This window comes from Haliotis rufescens, unplaced genomic scaffold, assembly GCF_023055435.1.
Source record: "Haliotis rufescens isolate VD_foot unplaced genomic scaffold, xgHalRufe1.0.p SCAF_4, whole genome shotgun sequence".
Classification (NCBI taxonomy): domain Eukaryota; kingdom Metazoa; phylum Mollusca; class Gastropoda; order Lepetellida; family Haliotidae; genus Haliotis; species Haliotis rufescens.
Window position 1 is genome coordinate 2,524,085 of NW_025964112.1, and position 15,144 is coordinate 2,539,228.

General features: G+C 44.9%; 2 protein-coding genes across 2 annotated transcripts; one reads left to right on the top strand and one right to left on the bottom strand.

The window, feature by feature from the left end:
* Positions 1–1,635: 1,635 nt before the first annotated feature.
* LOC125372402 (serine-aspartate repeat-containing protein C-like) lies at positions 1,636–2,247 on the bottom strand. Its single transcript, XM_048382319.1, has one exon. The coding sequence runs from the start codon at positions 2,245–2,247 to the stop codon at positions 1,636–1,638; it is 612 nt and encodes a 203-aa protein (XP_048238276.1).
* An 11,415-nt stretch (positions 2,248–13,662) lies between these two features.
* Positions 13,663–14,523, top strand: LOC124149888. Its single transcript, XM_046521716.2, has one exon. It carries the CDS (start codon positions 13,663–13,665, stop codon positions 14,521–14,523), a length of 861 nt encoding a protein of 286 aa, XP_046377672.2.
* The last annotated feature ends 621 nt before the right edge of the window (positions 14,524–15,144 follow it).

Genomic DNA, 15,144 nt, shown 5'->3' on the forward strand with positions numbered 1-15,144 from the left:
CACCAGTTATATTCCATGTAGATATTGTTTTCTATGGACTGATTAAATAAGATTTGAAGATAACGGAATAATGGTTTTAAATACATATTACAGGGCTCTCTGAACATCATATTCACAAAATTCAGATATGAATCTTAGAAATGCAACTTTCTTATGTGACCATAACACTATTTTTATTTTTTCTCGTACAAACACCAAACACTCGTTTTGACCAATAGCTGTACCAAACAGTGGATGGAGCAAACCGAGACCACCGAGTTACCACACAATTATGTAAATGTCGTTATCCCTGACACTGTCAATAGTCCTTGGCACAATGTGGAGAAACAATCACACACTCTTCCCGAGGCAAGAGAGTGAACTAGCCTTAAGTCTTGTTTACACCCTTGCCACATCAAGCCCACTTTCCTGTGCTAAATATGATTGGAATATCGCACATATCCATAGTCTTTGATATAGGCTAGTGGTCACGCTTGCCTCGGGAAGACGTAGAAACTAGGCTTTGATATAGGCCAGTGGACACGCTTGCCTCGGGAAGACGTAGAAACTAGGCTTTGATATAGGCTAGCGGACACGCTTGCCTCGGGAAGACGTAGAAACTAGGCTTTGATATAGGCTAGTGGACATGCTTGCCTCGGGAAGACGTAGAAACTAGGCTTTGATATAGGCTAGTGGACACGCTTGCCTCGGGAAGACGTAGAAACTAGGCTTTGATATAGGCTAGTGGACACGCTTGCCTCGGGAAGACGTAGAAACTAGGCTTTGATATAGGCTAGTGGACACGCTTGCCTCGGGAAGACGTAGAAACTAGGCTTTGATATAGGCTAGTGGACACGCTTGCCTCGGGAAGACGTAGAAACTAGGCTTTGATATAGGCTAGTTGACACGCTTGCCTCGGGAAGACGTAGAAACTAGGCTTTGATATAGGCTAGTGGACACGCCTGCCTCGGGAAGACGTAGAAACTAGGCTTTGATATAGGCTAGTGGACATGCTTGCCTCGGGAAGATGTAGAAACTAGGCTTTGATATAGGCCAGTGGACACGCTTGCCTCGGGAAGACGTAGAAACTAGGCTTTGATATAGGCTAGTGGACACGCTTGCCTCGGGAAGACGTAAAAACTATCTATCTTTAGTTGTCTGTTCGCTTATATCTGCATATGTTCCACATATAATGTTCCATAGTGTACCGTTAGCATCCAACATCCAAGGCACTGATCCTAATACACCATATAGGTGTATACGAATAATGTATGTATTAAACATTATTCAAAGGGACATAACCCTCTCTTTCTCGTTTCATGTTACCGTTGATGGAACTAACAACAATTCCCGATGAATTATAAATGCTTATTGATAATTACTTTCTGTATCAGTGTATTCGAAACATTTCCCCGCTTCTCAATGTGTCCAAGTTATGACCATAAATACTGCCAGGTACCGAAGTTAAGTACAAGCTGTGTGAATGTCGATGAAAAGAGCAAATACAGTCCTCCCTGGTAGTAATGCCCCTGGTATATCATGCCACGTATTTTTCTCAGAACGGATTTTCACAGTGCAAAATTCCCTGGGTATAATCCCACACTGCCTATAATGCCACTGCCAATGTAATTCAGGACAAAAGTTCCAATTGCCTTGTTATAATGCCATGTTTTTAAATAAATATTGACAAAAAGATGTATAACACAGGTTTGTTTCCCATGCAGTCGATGCTGCCTCTATGTCCATGCCATTGTTCGTGTCATTGTCCATGTCATTGTTCCTGTCATTGTCCATGTCATTGTTCCTGTCATTGTTCGTGTCATTGTCCATGTCATTGTTCCTGTCATTGTCCATGTCATTGTTCCTGTCATTGTTCGTGTCATTGTCCATGTCATTGTCCATGTCATTGTTCCTGTCATTGCTTTTGTCATTGTCCGTGTCATTGTTCGTGTCCTTGTTCGTGTCATTATCCATGTCATTGTCCGTGTCATTGTCCGTGTCATTGTCCGTTTCATTGTCCATGTCGTTGTTCGTGTCACTGGCCATGTCATTGTGCGTGCCATTGTCCATGTCATTGTCCTTGCCATTGTTCGTGTTATTATTCGTGTCATTGTACATGTTATTGCCCGTGTCATTGTCCGAGTCATTGTCCTTGTCATTGTTCGTATCATTGTCCGTGTCATTGTCCTTGCCATTGTTCCTGTCATTGTTGGTGTCATTGTCCGTGTCATTGTCCGTGTCATTGTTTAGTGTCATTGTCCATGTCATTGTTCGTGTCATTGATTGTGTAACCGTGAAGATCCGGGGTAGAATAGGTCTTCAGCAATCCATGCTTTCCGTAACAGGTGGGGCGGTCGGGTAGCCTAGTAGTTGAAGCGTTCGCTCGTCACGCCGAAGACCCGGGTTCGATTCCCGACATGGGTACAATGTGTGAAGCCCATTTCTGGTGTCCCCCGCCGTGATATTGCTGGAATATTACTAAAAGCGGCGTAAAACCATACTCACTCCACTCCACTCATCAGAAGACGTTTAATGGGTCACACTGTTGTAAAAAACGTTTTTATTCCTTATCCTATAATTAAAGCGTGTTGTGACCACTAAATATGCATCTATCCTACACATGTTTGGAATTGTTTTAAACCCAAACATGTTCATAATCTAAACATCTTTACAACCAAATTGTGCTACGAATATTAATATTAATGATTTAAATGTTTATCAGTTTTGCTGAGACATTTGCCTGAAATATTTTTCTTTGCGATGGTTACAATAGGCCACCATCAATACCAAAGGCTCCGAAGTTAAAACTTGTCAGATCAAATAAGTACCTCTCTACAATCTAATAAGTCACCTAACAACGGCGTGACTATGGGCCCTTGTCAAGTAATATGATGCATTATTATGCCTCAAAGTGAGATTGACCAATCAGAGACTACTACTACTAACCCCATACGAGGCCGTATACCGTCAGTAAAAATCCAAGATGGTTGTTACCGACCTAATATGAGTCAGTAACAGCCATTTTGGATTTCCCCAACACTCACCTCACATATTTCACATGATAATTCTGGTACAGAAATTCGTCATTCGACACTGTTTTGTGTTTTTAATATAAAATTAATTACAAAGACATTAATTTTCAAAGAAACCACGTTCGTGACTTTATCAATAAAAAATAGAGAGAGAAATAAGGCTTACAACGGAGGTAACTGATTTACAAATAGCAGCGTCATAGACCATAATATAGGATGACGTCAAATATTTTTCTGCTAACCAATGACACCGTATAGGGCAACTAAAGCATTGAAATTATACATACTAAATGTTGTAAATATACTTTGAAAATAAGATACAAGTCTTCAAATGCTGCTGTATTAGGTGAATTTGGAAGAACGAGAATGTATGAACATGGTGTTGTGAGAATAATTAAGTATTGGATTAAGCTATTAAGAATGCCTCTGGGTAAATATCCAAAGCATTGCTATTTCATGCTAGTAAATATGATGAATTAGGTTATAAAAGTGGGTTTCATTTGTAAGATATGCATTGTTTAGTTATAACACGTCCCATTTTAATTCTGGAAACCCAAAAGTCCAGAAACTCTACGGTCTTTGCCGACTCTCGATCAAAGGTATTTACAAAATTAAACATGCTGTTTTCATGGGAACATACCAAGGAAGAAAAAAAGGAAAAAAAATTGTTAAAAAACTCAATATTTACACTGTCTCGCCCATGGGCCTGCCCATGGGCGAAGTGTTCCTTTACTCAAAACTCATGTTTTTGTTTCGCAAATACATTAAATGTAGTCATTCAAGTATCATGACACAAAATTTAACTAATTTTAACTTAATTCAACTATTTTATAGCGATATTGAAATATTTCGCCCATGGGCGAGAAAAAGGTTTGGTCCATGGGCAGGCGCATGGGCGAGAATATGTTCCTTTACTTAAAACTCATGTTTTTGTTTCGCAAATACATTAAATGTAGTCATTCAAGTATCAAGACACAAAATTTAACTCATTTTAACTTAATTCAACTATTTTATAGCGATATTGAAATATTTCGCCCATGGGCAAGAAAAAGGTTTGGCCCATGGGCGAGAATATGTTCCTTTACTTAAAACTCATGTTTTTGTTTCGCAAATACATTAAATGTATTTATTCAAGTATCAAGACACAAAATTTAACTCATTTTAACTTAATTCAGCTATGTTATAGCGATATTGAAATATTTCGCCCATGGGCGAGAAAAAGGTTTGGCCCATGGGCGAGAATATGTTCCTTTACTTAAAACTCATGTTTTTGTTTCGCAAATACATTAAATGTATTTATTCAAGTATCAAGACACAAAATTTAACTCATTTTAACTTAATTCAGCTATGTTATAGCGATATTGAAATATTTCGCCCATGGGCGAGAAAAAGGTTTTGCCCATGGGCGAGAATATTTTCCTTTACTCAAAACTTATGTTTTTGTTTCGCAAATACATGCAGGTGTTCTTACTATTTCATGGCACATAATGTTACTCAATTTTACTTAATTCAACTATGTTATAGCGTTATTGAAATATTTCGCCCATTGGCGAGAAAAGGTTTGGCCCATGGGCAGGCGCATGGGCGAGAATGTTTCTCTTTGCTCAAAACTTGTGTTTTAGTGTCGCATATACATAGTTCTTAAAAGTTTCATGTCACATAATTTAACAAATTTTAACTTAATTCAACTATTTTACGGCGTTATAAAAATATTTCGCCCATGTTTTCGTCAGTCCCTTTAAAGCATCAACTAACTTTGTGCAAAGTATACTGTATCATGTGAAATATACTTTATATTATATCATTACATTACTATTTAAAAAGGGCATTTGGTTGGATGTTTCCTTTATAGAAGTTCTACAAATTTCACCTGTTTTACATATTGTAGCGATCTTTAATGAATCCGGCCTTACCTCTCAAAACGTTTTGACAGTTTATGATACGAATTCATGTGCGTGTACTCCAATTCATTGGAGTTATTTTCCACAACATTAAAGTTTAGTTAGTTTCTATTTCATTTCCCATTTCATGTCCCGTTGATACATTACACTGGGCAATTACGTGGCACTAGGTATGCAATATACAGTAACGAGTGCGCGTATTTTAATGGAAAAACTATTCGTCTTTTATTGCATAACGTTTGGCTGAATATCTCACATTCTAACGAAATCTCGAAATAATTATTTAATTACATGCAATGTCGAACTGACCAGTGGGAATTATGTTTCAATGCGATTGAGGAAAACGTGAGTGAATATTGTGACACTAAAACAACTTTTACTGCATTGTCACTTTTGGTATGAAAATGGTAATAGTTAAGAAAAACGCAACAGCCTTCTTATGATAATTCTCATATTCTCATTAGTACGTTGTGTCTAATTACAGTGTCGGCCTTATTTACGGGTGATTCTACAATACTTGCTCTCGGTCAATTACAATCTGCCACACCACACGTCAAAAAACAGTTATGCAGGTGTTGCTGTGGGCAAATATCTAGCCTGTACATGTATATTTTTTGTGGATACATGTATTACATATTTTCGTTGATATGTGGATATATTAAGCACAAAGACACAAACAGTTTATGAAAGATGAATTGGTGCCTTGATATATGTAATCAACGAGAACGAATCTTGTATTTTCTCCGCGATCCTGATGTGTATCATCGTTAGTAGTCGTACGCCTTACGTCAGAACCGCTCCTGCCTTCTGATTGGTCGAGTGGATCACGTGACCTCTGTGACGTCACATCCGGTCACGTGACTTGCGTGCGCATCCAAGATGGCGGCACATCCGTTTCCGGTGGCGGGCGCCTCCAAGATGGCGTCGCATCCGTGTCCGGTGGCGTGCGCCTCCAAGATGGCGTCGCATCCGTGTCCGGTGGCATGCGCCTTCAAAGGGCGTCGCCTCCGTTTCCGGGGAGGATGGGGGAAAACCCGGAGAAGCGCACGTAAAAGGTGAACAGGATCGACATTGAAAGAAGCGCGTCAAAAATCTTTTGTTGTTGTTGTTGTTGTTGTTCTACACATAGACGTGGGGGTGGTGGTGGTGGTGTTGAAGGGAGGGTGGTGGTGAAGGGAAGAAGGGAGGAGGCGGAGGTGGGTTCACGGTGTGGGGGTTGGAGGGTCGTCAAAGCAAAGGAGGAAAGTTGTCTTTCGGGAGAGATGGGTGGCCCTGAAAAGGGCCGTTGGAAAACAAACTGGAAACAAGCTGGACAAGGGTTGTCACCTTGATTACATTACTTTCCTTGATCTCGATACTAGATAATAATACGGACCACCCCAACAGTCGGGAATGTCAATTCCGCGTTGAATAGTTTGTTGTAATGCTGACATAGCCTCAGACTTGTTCTTAAACCAGTGTGGGCTCTGCGATAGGATCGTCTCCGATTCACCCCGTGGGTAGCCCACTATTGTCCACGAATAGACTTTCATCCTCCGCTGGCATTGTTGACTGTTGGTCTGGCACGTCAGACAGCTGCATCGAGACGACATGGTTGATCTCTCTTTCAGTGCTTGACTGTGACGGTGTGCGTGGCTTCGCTCTTTTTATAGGAGAGGCACTGACACCCTGCTTCCTGATTGGTCGAAAACGCATCGTGCTGATGGGTTCGTTCCGACACTTGGCCTGAGCCCCGGTTTTCTCAATCGGACCGACCGTTGTGTTTCTTTTTTTCATAAGAAATTGTATGGGTCATGGGAGAGATAGGAAGAAAAAAATAACAGATAAAAGAGAAAGGTCATGCTTGAAAGGATCAGTTGCCTGGTGTCAGTCAGCCAGAACACAGGATGGCATCACATGATGATGAAGAGGTCATGACCAGCCCTTTGACCCTACGCCATCCTTTTACGATGTTCATTGCGGACCCACGGGATCAGGAAAAAGTTCCTGTGTGAAATCATGTATGGAGCAGATGCATCGCCCCGAGGTGTTGGATACGTCACCCCATCGCATCGTGTGGGTGTACAGCGAATGGCAACCGCTTCATCATGAACTGGAAGAGATGGCAGACCGCTTAGGGGTCGCTCTTGAGTTTGTCCACAGCATGAAAGAATCGGATCGTGCCTTGCCCGAAAAAGGGGTGGCCCCACATTGGCTGGTCATTGATGATTTGCTGGGGGACAATACGAAAGAAGAAGAAACCGAAGTGCTGCGATGGTTCATCAAGAAAAGTCATCACCGAAACACATCTGTGCTGTATCTCACTCAGAACTTGTTTGCTCAATCGCCGCAACATCGCACCATCAGTCTGAATGCTCACTACATGGTCCTCCGAGAGATGCATCGCAGATCGACAGTCTGGCTCGCCAGGTGTTTCCAGGCAAAGTTCCTTTTCTGCGTGAAGCCTATGAAGACGCTACCCGAGAGCCTTACACTTACCTGTTCTTGGACTTGAAGCCCACCACGTTGCAAGACCATCGCGTACGCGCCCGCCTGTTTTCGAGATCCGAATTACCCCTCGTGTATGTGCCGATCCTATGAGATGAAGAGACTTTCATAAAAGGAGGTGAACCCTCAGACCTTCCTTCAGTTGACCTACATCCATCATGGGCCAAAGACGGAAACAGGTTCATCCTACAAAGGGAAAGAACAAAGACAAAGAGATGGTGAATGATGTCTATGACAGTATGGTCTCACCCTCATCCGCTACAGGGACTTGTGACCTCTGTATTTCACAAGACTCCTTCACCTCCAGGATCGTGTCCCTCTTCAATGGTACCCGTGAACATACATCGTCAGCAGCAGCCATCACCACGTCCTTCAACATCATCAGCACCTTCGCCACGCTCGTCACCACATGATCTTCAACGCTTTCAACCTCTGCAACAGCAACAGCAACAGCAGCAGCAGCAGAAGTCCAAGCCAGGTCCGTCTTACTCTTTGATGGTACCCTTGAACAAACATCGTCAAGAACAACAACGGCCTTCCTTATCAGCACCCTCACCCCCACTCGATCTTCAACGCTTTCAACGTCTGCAGCAGCAGGAGCCCCCACAAAGGAAGAAAAAAGACAAGACACCGTCTATTTTTCCGACAAGGGATGCGACAACCATTGCCGTCAAAGGAAGAAATCGTCTTTTGCAGTGGTTTGCGATTGTCGTGCGGAACCTGAGAGCAGGACACATCCCATTGAAAGCTCAACATAAGACGTGGTTGCAGAGACAAAATGATACCCTGACTAAAATTGTCAATCCACGTCTGCCTATGGATGAACGTCTTGACTACCTGATGCAACGCAGTGGCAGTGGAACACTTGCAGGGGTCTTGACACGCATTCTGTTGCAATGGCAACATTATCTTCAAGCACCACTCCTCAAACAGGGTAACACCAGGCGCCACCGACCTACAACAACAACAACGATGACTACTAAGCCAAAAGATAAGGCTCATGAAAATGTCATGAAAGCATATCAAGCTGATGCTCTCAGACGATTGGTGCACATGCGGACCCAAAGAAAGTCCAAGAAGGCAGATCAACAGTTGCAACTCCCTCCTGCCACTGCCTGATAAAAGAGAGAAGCTGCAGATCAGGTGACTCATTCAGGCTAACACCTCCATGCAAGAAAGATGTCTCAGTGCCTCAGGAAACAGAAACATGCTCTGTGTCATTTGTGTGCTGCCGTCCAGCGATGCGCAAAGCCATTCTCAAACATGCTCCTACTGATCTCATCCGTGCCCTTTGTGAATGTGTGGTGAACTTGTATGCAGGCAATATTCCCATGACCACGATGCAACGTCAAAACTTGCAACGACACGGTAAAGTCTTGAATACGCTCATGAAAAAACAAGTACCTCTAAGCAAGAAACGTAAACTTCTTCAACATGGAGGAGGATTATAAGGAGGACTCATACCTCTTATTAGTTCTGCCCTAGCCTCTTTGTTTGGAGGAAAGTAATAAATGGTCTGACACCAGGAAGGTTGGGATCAGTGTGTGGTGTGCCACCATGAAGTACGCACGCAAGATGGTGTTGGTGTCTGAAGACACATGGCAAAGTCTACAGGCCACCAAACAATGTCATCGTCAGACACTTCATACCCCTCTCTTGGGAAAGAAACGTCTCCAAAATTTGGAAGAGATGGACGCGTTGATGCAGAGGTCACAGTAGCCTTTTCACATGCGGGAACAAGAATACAACCAACTGTTGCAACACATGCTAGAGTTGCAGCGCCAACAGCACAACAACAACAACAGCAACAACAACACCATCAAACCACTACAACCCAAAGTGACACCACCACTACCACCGTCATCACCATCAACAATGGACACCACAGGTAGACCTGCCCCTCCTCAACAAGTGATAGACGAAGTGGTCATGAGTGTTCCTAAAGCCATGTCCAGTAAAGCCATGAATTTGATGACAAGGATTCAAAACAATCCCGACTTGAGTTGGACTCCAGAGGGAACCCTGACCGTGGAAGGGAAACCTGTCCCTGGCACACACATGGTGGACTTGATCAACGATTTAGTGCGTCACCGGAAAACCAAAGAGGGACCTGCAGGTTGGACCATTTTGTGTCACCATTTGGCCAACAGTCATGTCCCTCATGAAATAATTGGAAATCCTCAACGATGGCAATGGATGCAGAAGCAGCAGCAGCAGCAACACCATCCTCATGCCACACCAGAAACACCCATAACCCAGTTCTCTCTCCCAACGTTCTCCCCGCAAAGTCACAAAGAGAGAAGAAGAAGAAGGAGGAGGCGGCAGCTGGATCCACAAGCGGAAGAAGAAGAAGAAGAAGATGAGATGCCACCCCCACCTCCTTCGTGGCAACTGGATCCACCAGTGGAGGAAGAAAAAGATGTGATGTCAACCCCATGGTTGATGACTCCACCTCCATCTGATACCAAACAGGACAGAGTCATCAACAGGCGAGGTTCATGGATACCCTTTAGCACCACCTAAGAAAAAATAAATCTCTCCCCTTCTCTATAAAAAGGCCATTCATGTAGGAAGTGGCATCAGTCTGAGAGAAATGAAGCGACAGACCAAGACGGGACAGCACATTCTTCCCTCTGCTGATGCTGCAGGGAAACAAAACAAAGGATTTCCTACTTCCCTTTGGACGGCCTGGTTGGAAAAAACTTACTTTCATCCTGAACATCCTGCAAGTTTTGGAGGCTGGCGACCTTTGTGGAAAGCAGCACGCATCCACGCTCAAGATGCAAGAACCAGTAAAAGCAAGAAGAAAACCATGCCATCGCAAAGTCAAATCAAGCGTTGGTTGCAAACCAAAAGTACCTACACCTTGCACAAACCAGCCAGACGCTCTTTTCCGAGAGACCACTATCGTGTGTGAGGGGTCGATGAACTGTGGCAAGCAGACTTGAGTGACATGATTGCCTTTCAAGACGACAACGAAGGATTCAAATATCTGCTGTGCGTGATCGATGTGTTTTCAAAGATGGCATGGGTGCAACCCCTGAAGGCCAAGAGCAGTTCTGCTTTGACCGAAGGTTTTCAAACCTTGCTGATGCAACAAGCCAAAGGTCGACTCCCTGCTCAATTGCAAACAGACAAAGGCAGAGAATTTGTCAACCGTCCTTTCCAGGCTCTCATGATGAAACATGGCATTCATTTCTACACCAGTCAAAATCCTGAAACGAAAGCAGCCGTGGTGGAACGGTTTCAAAGGACTCGGAAAAATAAAATGTGGCGATACTTTACACAGCATGGGACCAGACACTATTTGAAAGTCTTACCCCAGTTGATCAAGTCATACAACCGTCGTGTGCATCGGACCATTGGCCAGCGACCTGTGGACGTCCTCCCAGGAGATCCCCTGTCAGAAATTCGGGTGTTAGACTACATGGAGGAAAAACAACAACAACAACGGCTAGGCAAAAAGAAAATAACAACACAAAGACTGTCGTCCCCCAAGACAAGATCCCCCTCTCTTTTACTGCCGGGCACCCATGAACAAAACCAAAGGCACCTTTGAGAAAGGTTATCTCCCCAATTGGACCACTGAACTGTTTACGGTGGATCGGTTGGTGACTGGGAGAACACCTCCTGTGTATCGGATCAAAGATGATCATGGTGAAGTCCTCCAAGGAACTTTTTACCCTGAAGAAATACAACCCATCTTGAAAACAGACGATGTGTATGCCGTGGATCGCGTGCTGAAAAGACGTCCAGGACCGAAACAGGGTCAAGAAGAGGTCTTGGTGAAATGGACTGGCTACCTTGCCAGTTTTAATTCGTGGATCCCTGCAGATCATATACAGATAAAAAATAAGGAGCATGCTGTCTCTCAGACTCATTCAGAGGGTGGACACACGCGATGACAGAACCGCCACCACCACCACCACCACCGTCATCACCTCTGCAGAGAAGCCTCTCAGCATCTGTGGGTACCGATGAACCACCCCTTGCTGCTGCACCTCGTCATCACCAGCGCCGACACTCACCTTGGTGTTGTTTTGGCATGACGTTACCCCGCAGTGAAGTCGTGTTTTTTGCTCAGATCATTGTGATATATGGCGTGATCATCATGAGCATGGTACAGTTGGCCTTGGATCATGGAGAGAAACAGTTGTGGACAGCCCTGCTCACCAGTTGTTTGGGATACATACTTCCACCACCCTCCTTGGCCGCCTCACCAGGCATACCCACGACGACCCCGTCCACCAGAAGACTTCAACTTGATACCTCATCCACCCAGAGTTTTCTTCCCTAACTCACGGTGCCACCTTTTTTTCGAAACAAGACTTTTACATGACCCTGCCCAGTGATGCCTCCATGGACATCTATCCAAACAACACCGACAATGCGTATGAAATCAAGTTGCCTTATCCTCTGCATCTGGACCGTCAACAGTGGGAGGTGGGCGTCAGCGAAGTTCACTTTCCGATGACATGGTACAACGTCGCCCCACCCTTTGACTGGTTTGCGCTGAACCTCAAACTGAAAAAAGACACCCTTGTGTATGAAAGCGCGGGGAGCGCTATACCACACCCACAGTCTGGTGTCGTCCATTATGAAAGCAAGAAGATTCCTATCGAGAAAGGCGTCTATTCATCTGAAGATTTGGTGAAAACCCTCAACCATTTGATTCAGGAACATATTATGGATGTCTTGAAAGAACAGCCCTCAGACAGCGTCCAAAGTGATGGGAGACGGTTTGTCATTGATGTCAAGTATCCCGCAGATAGTCTTCGATTTGACATGCTTGAAGATGGAAAGGTGCGATTCCAAGCCCCTCAAGAAGTAGCAATCAATCATCCTCTCATGGGAAATACTGGTGGACCACTCTATTCCACGGAAGTGATCATGCCAAGTCCACTCTCGAGAATGCTCGGATTTGTTCAACTACCGCTCCTCGGTGAGGAGGACTATAAAACCTACACAGAGACGCCCGTTCCCTTGACTGCCTTGGCCCATTGGCAAGTGGGGGCTACTCCCATGACCGGTGGCTATGTGGAAATCACAGGTGACACAAAAGCACATCGTCTGTCAGGATTTGATACTGTGTACATTTACACCAACCTGGTCGAAGATCAAATTGTGGTCAATACGATGGCTCCCTTGCTGATCTATGTGCCTGTGTCAAAGAAGATGATGCAAGACAGTGTGGTGATTAAAAGCCCTCAGCACATTCACTACCTTGGGTTGCGTCATAGTTCCTTTGACAGTATTAAACTCTATATTATGGACGACACAGGGCGACCCGTGCCATTTCAAATAGGGAAAGCCTTCGTGACACTTCACTTCAGACACCGCTACTAACGCAGAAAGCAACATGTTGAGACACGCATTGGCACACCAGATGAATCGAGGACAGTTCGGGCCAGCGTGGGAGTGGTATCAAAGTATACAAAGGACGTTATCATCAACGTGGCAGTGGTCTTGGAGGTATCTTGAAGATGGCGTTGCCTTTCCTTAAATCTGCTGGAACATTGGTGCTCAAGATGGGTAAAAAGATCCTGCCTGGGTTGGTGAGTGATGTGGTTGGAGGCAAACGAAAATGGTCAGAGAGTCTGAAACATCGCGGCACAGCAGCCCTGATGGATGTCTTGGAGGAACGTGAGGAGCCGAGACCCCCTAAAAGCCGTAAAGTCGTCCCAACCACCACCACCCACCAGAAACAGCGTAAAAGGAAAAGAAAAAGGGTTTAAAGGTCAGTCCTCATCAGACTTTCAACCTGACCAGACGTCCTTCAAGGCAGAGAAAAGGGTGAAACATCCATCATCATGATGTGCCGAGATGCTTGTGAATGTTCAAAGGCCCAGTTGGATCTCTTTACTGTACCCCCTGTGTCCACCTCTGTGCAAGAGGGTCAGTGGATTCGCTATAGTCCCTTGGCACCACCCTCTGTAGCAGGACCACTCCAGTTTAACATTTCCAATCCCATGAACGCTTACATTGATTTCAAACAGTGCTACCTGAGAGTATGTCTACGTGTGACGAAAGATGATGGCACGGATACCGTTCTAGCGGATAACCCTGTATCGACAGTCAACAATGTGATGCATTCCCTGTTTCGCGAAGTGCGGCTGCAAGTGGGACACAATCAGTTGGAGATCACACCCTCCATGGGCACTTACCCTTACAGAGCTTACTTGGAAACCCTTTTGAGTTATGGTACAGGAGCCAAAACATCTCACCTTTGATGTCCTGGATGGTTCACCGACGATGCTGGTAAAATGGACGTCTTCAATCCTGATGCAGATGCGAACACAAGAAACACAGTTGTCAGAACGCGACGCGATCTTATCGTACCCACCAGAGAAGTGGAACTTACAGGCCGTCTACACTGTGACCTGTTTCTTCAAGACCGTAATCTGCTGGATGGTGTCCCTATGAAACTGGAATTGCTACGAAGTCCCGATGAGTTCTTCTTCATGTGTGCTGCTGATGGTGTCTACAAAGCCGAATTCTATGTCCGTCAGCTCAACATCGATCCTGCTGTCCGAGAAACACACGTGTCCAGTCTGAACGCTGGGGTGACTGCCAAGTATCCCCTTTCACGTGTGCATGTGACTGCCCATGACATCCCAAGAGGCGGTAGGGTCTTTCACAAGGATCACCTCATCGGTGGCCAATTACCAAAACGCGTGGTCCTGGGACTGGTGGACAATAGTGCCTACGTAGGAAGCAAAGAGAAGAATACGTACAACTTCAAACACAATCATGTCACCATGATGAAGCTCAAAGTCAACGGCCAGGAAGTCCATGGCATGGAAATGAAAAGCGACTTCAGCAATAACAGCGCCCATTTGAAACAAGTCTACATGAATCTGTTCCGAAACACGGGACAGCTATTGCGACCTGAGACCTCCGAACTGACTCCCAAGGCCTTTACTCAAGGTTACACCTTGTGGGTGGTGGATCTCACCCCAGACCTTGGCGCTGATGAAGGCATCAACTACCCTCGACACACTGGCAAGTTGGGTTTGGAAATCCAGTTTGGACAAGCTCTCGAGGACCCAGTCACCCTCATCTGCTATGAGGAATACGAAAATGTTCTGGAAATAGATCGTTTCCGGAATGCGATGATGGTATAAAAAGAGCAGTGACAGACGGTCATGCCACACTTTTTCTCCTCCTACAAGGAAACATGGATGAACCACTCGGGTTGAGCACCTTGGATTTAGAAGCCCTCGTGGCTGATGACGAACCACTTCATGCCATCTACCGGGGCACCCTGGCCAGAGATGACTTTGCCAGACTGGGATGGCAAAGGGATGACCCCTTTTACCCCAAAGCCTACGTGATCAACACAGATTTAAGCGATCAACCTGGCACACACTGGGTTAGCATCTATCGTCCAGCTCCTGGATCCGTGGAAATGATGGATAGCTATGGACTGTATTCATTACCCCTGTTTAAAGAGACTTTGAATCGCATGGGTCAAATTCAACAACGATGGAATACACGCCACTTACAACATGGATACAGCACGTTGTGTGGCGTGTACTGTCTCTACATGCTGACCTATCGCGTGCGTGGGTGGACTTTTAATCAAGTGTTAGATACGTTGGACTGGAAGGACACCGCCAACCAAGAATGATGCCACGGTATTAGAATGGTTTCATACCAAAGTGTCTACCTACGTTCCTGTGGATGAGATGCCTGCCTTTCGACTGAGTGCCCAGACGCGTACCCTGCATCAAAAGAACCAACCT

Coding starts and splice junctions, on each gene's coding strand:
- LOC125372402 (XM_048382319.1), bottom strand. CDS start 2,247: ATGACATGGACAATGACACTAAACAATGACACGGACAATGACACGGAC.
- LOC124149888 (XM_046521716.2), top strand. CDS start 13,663: ATGGACGTCTTCAATCCTGATGCAGATGCGAACACAAGAAACACAGTT.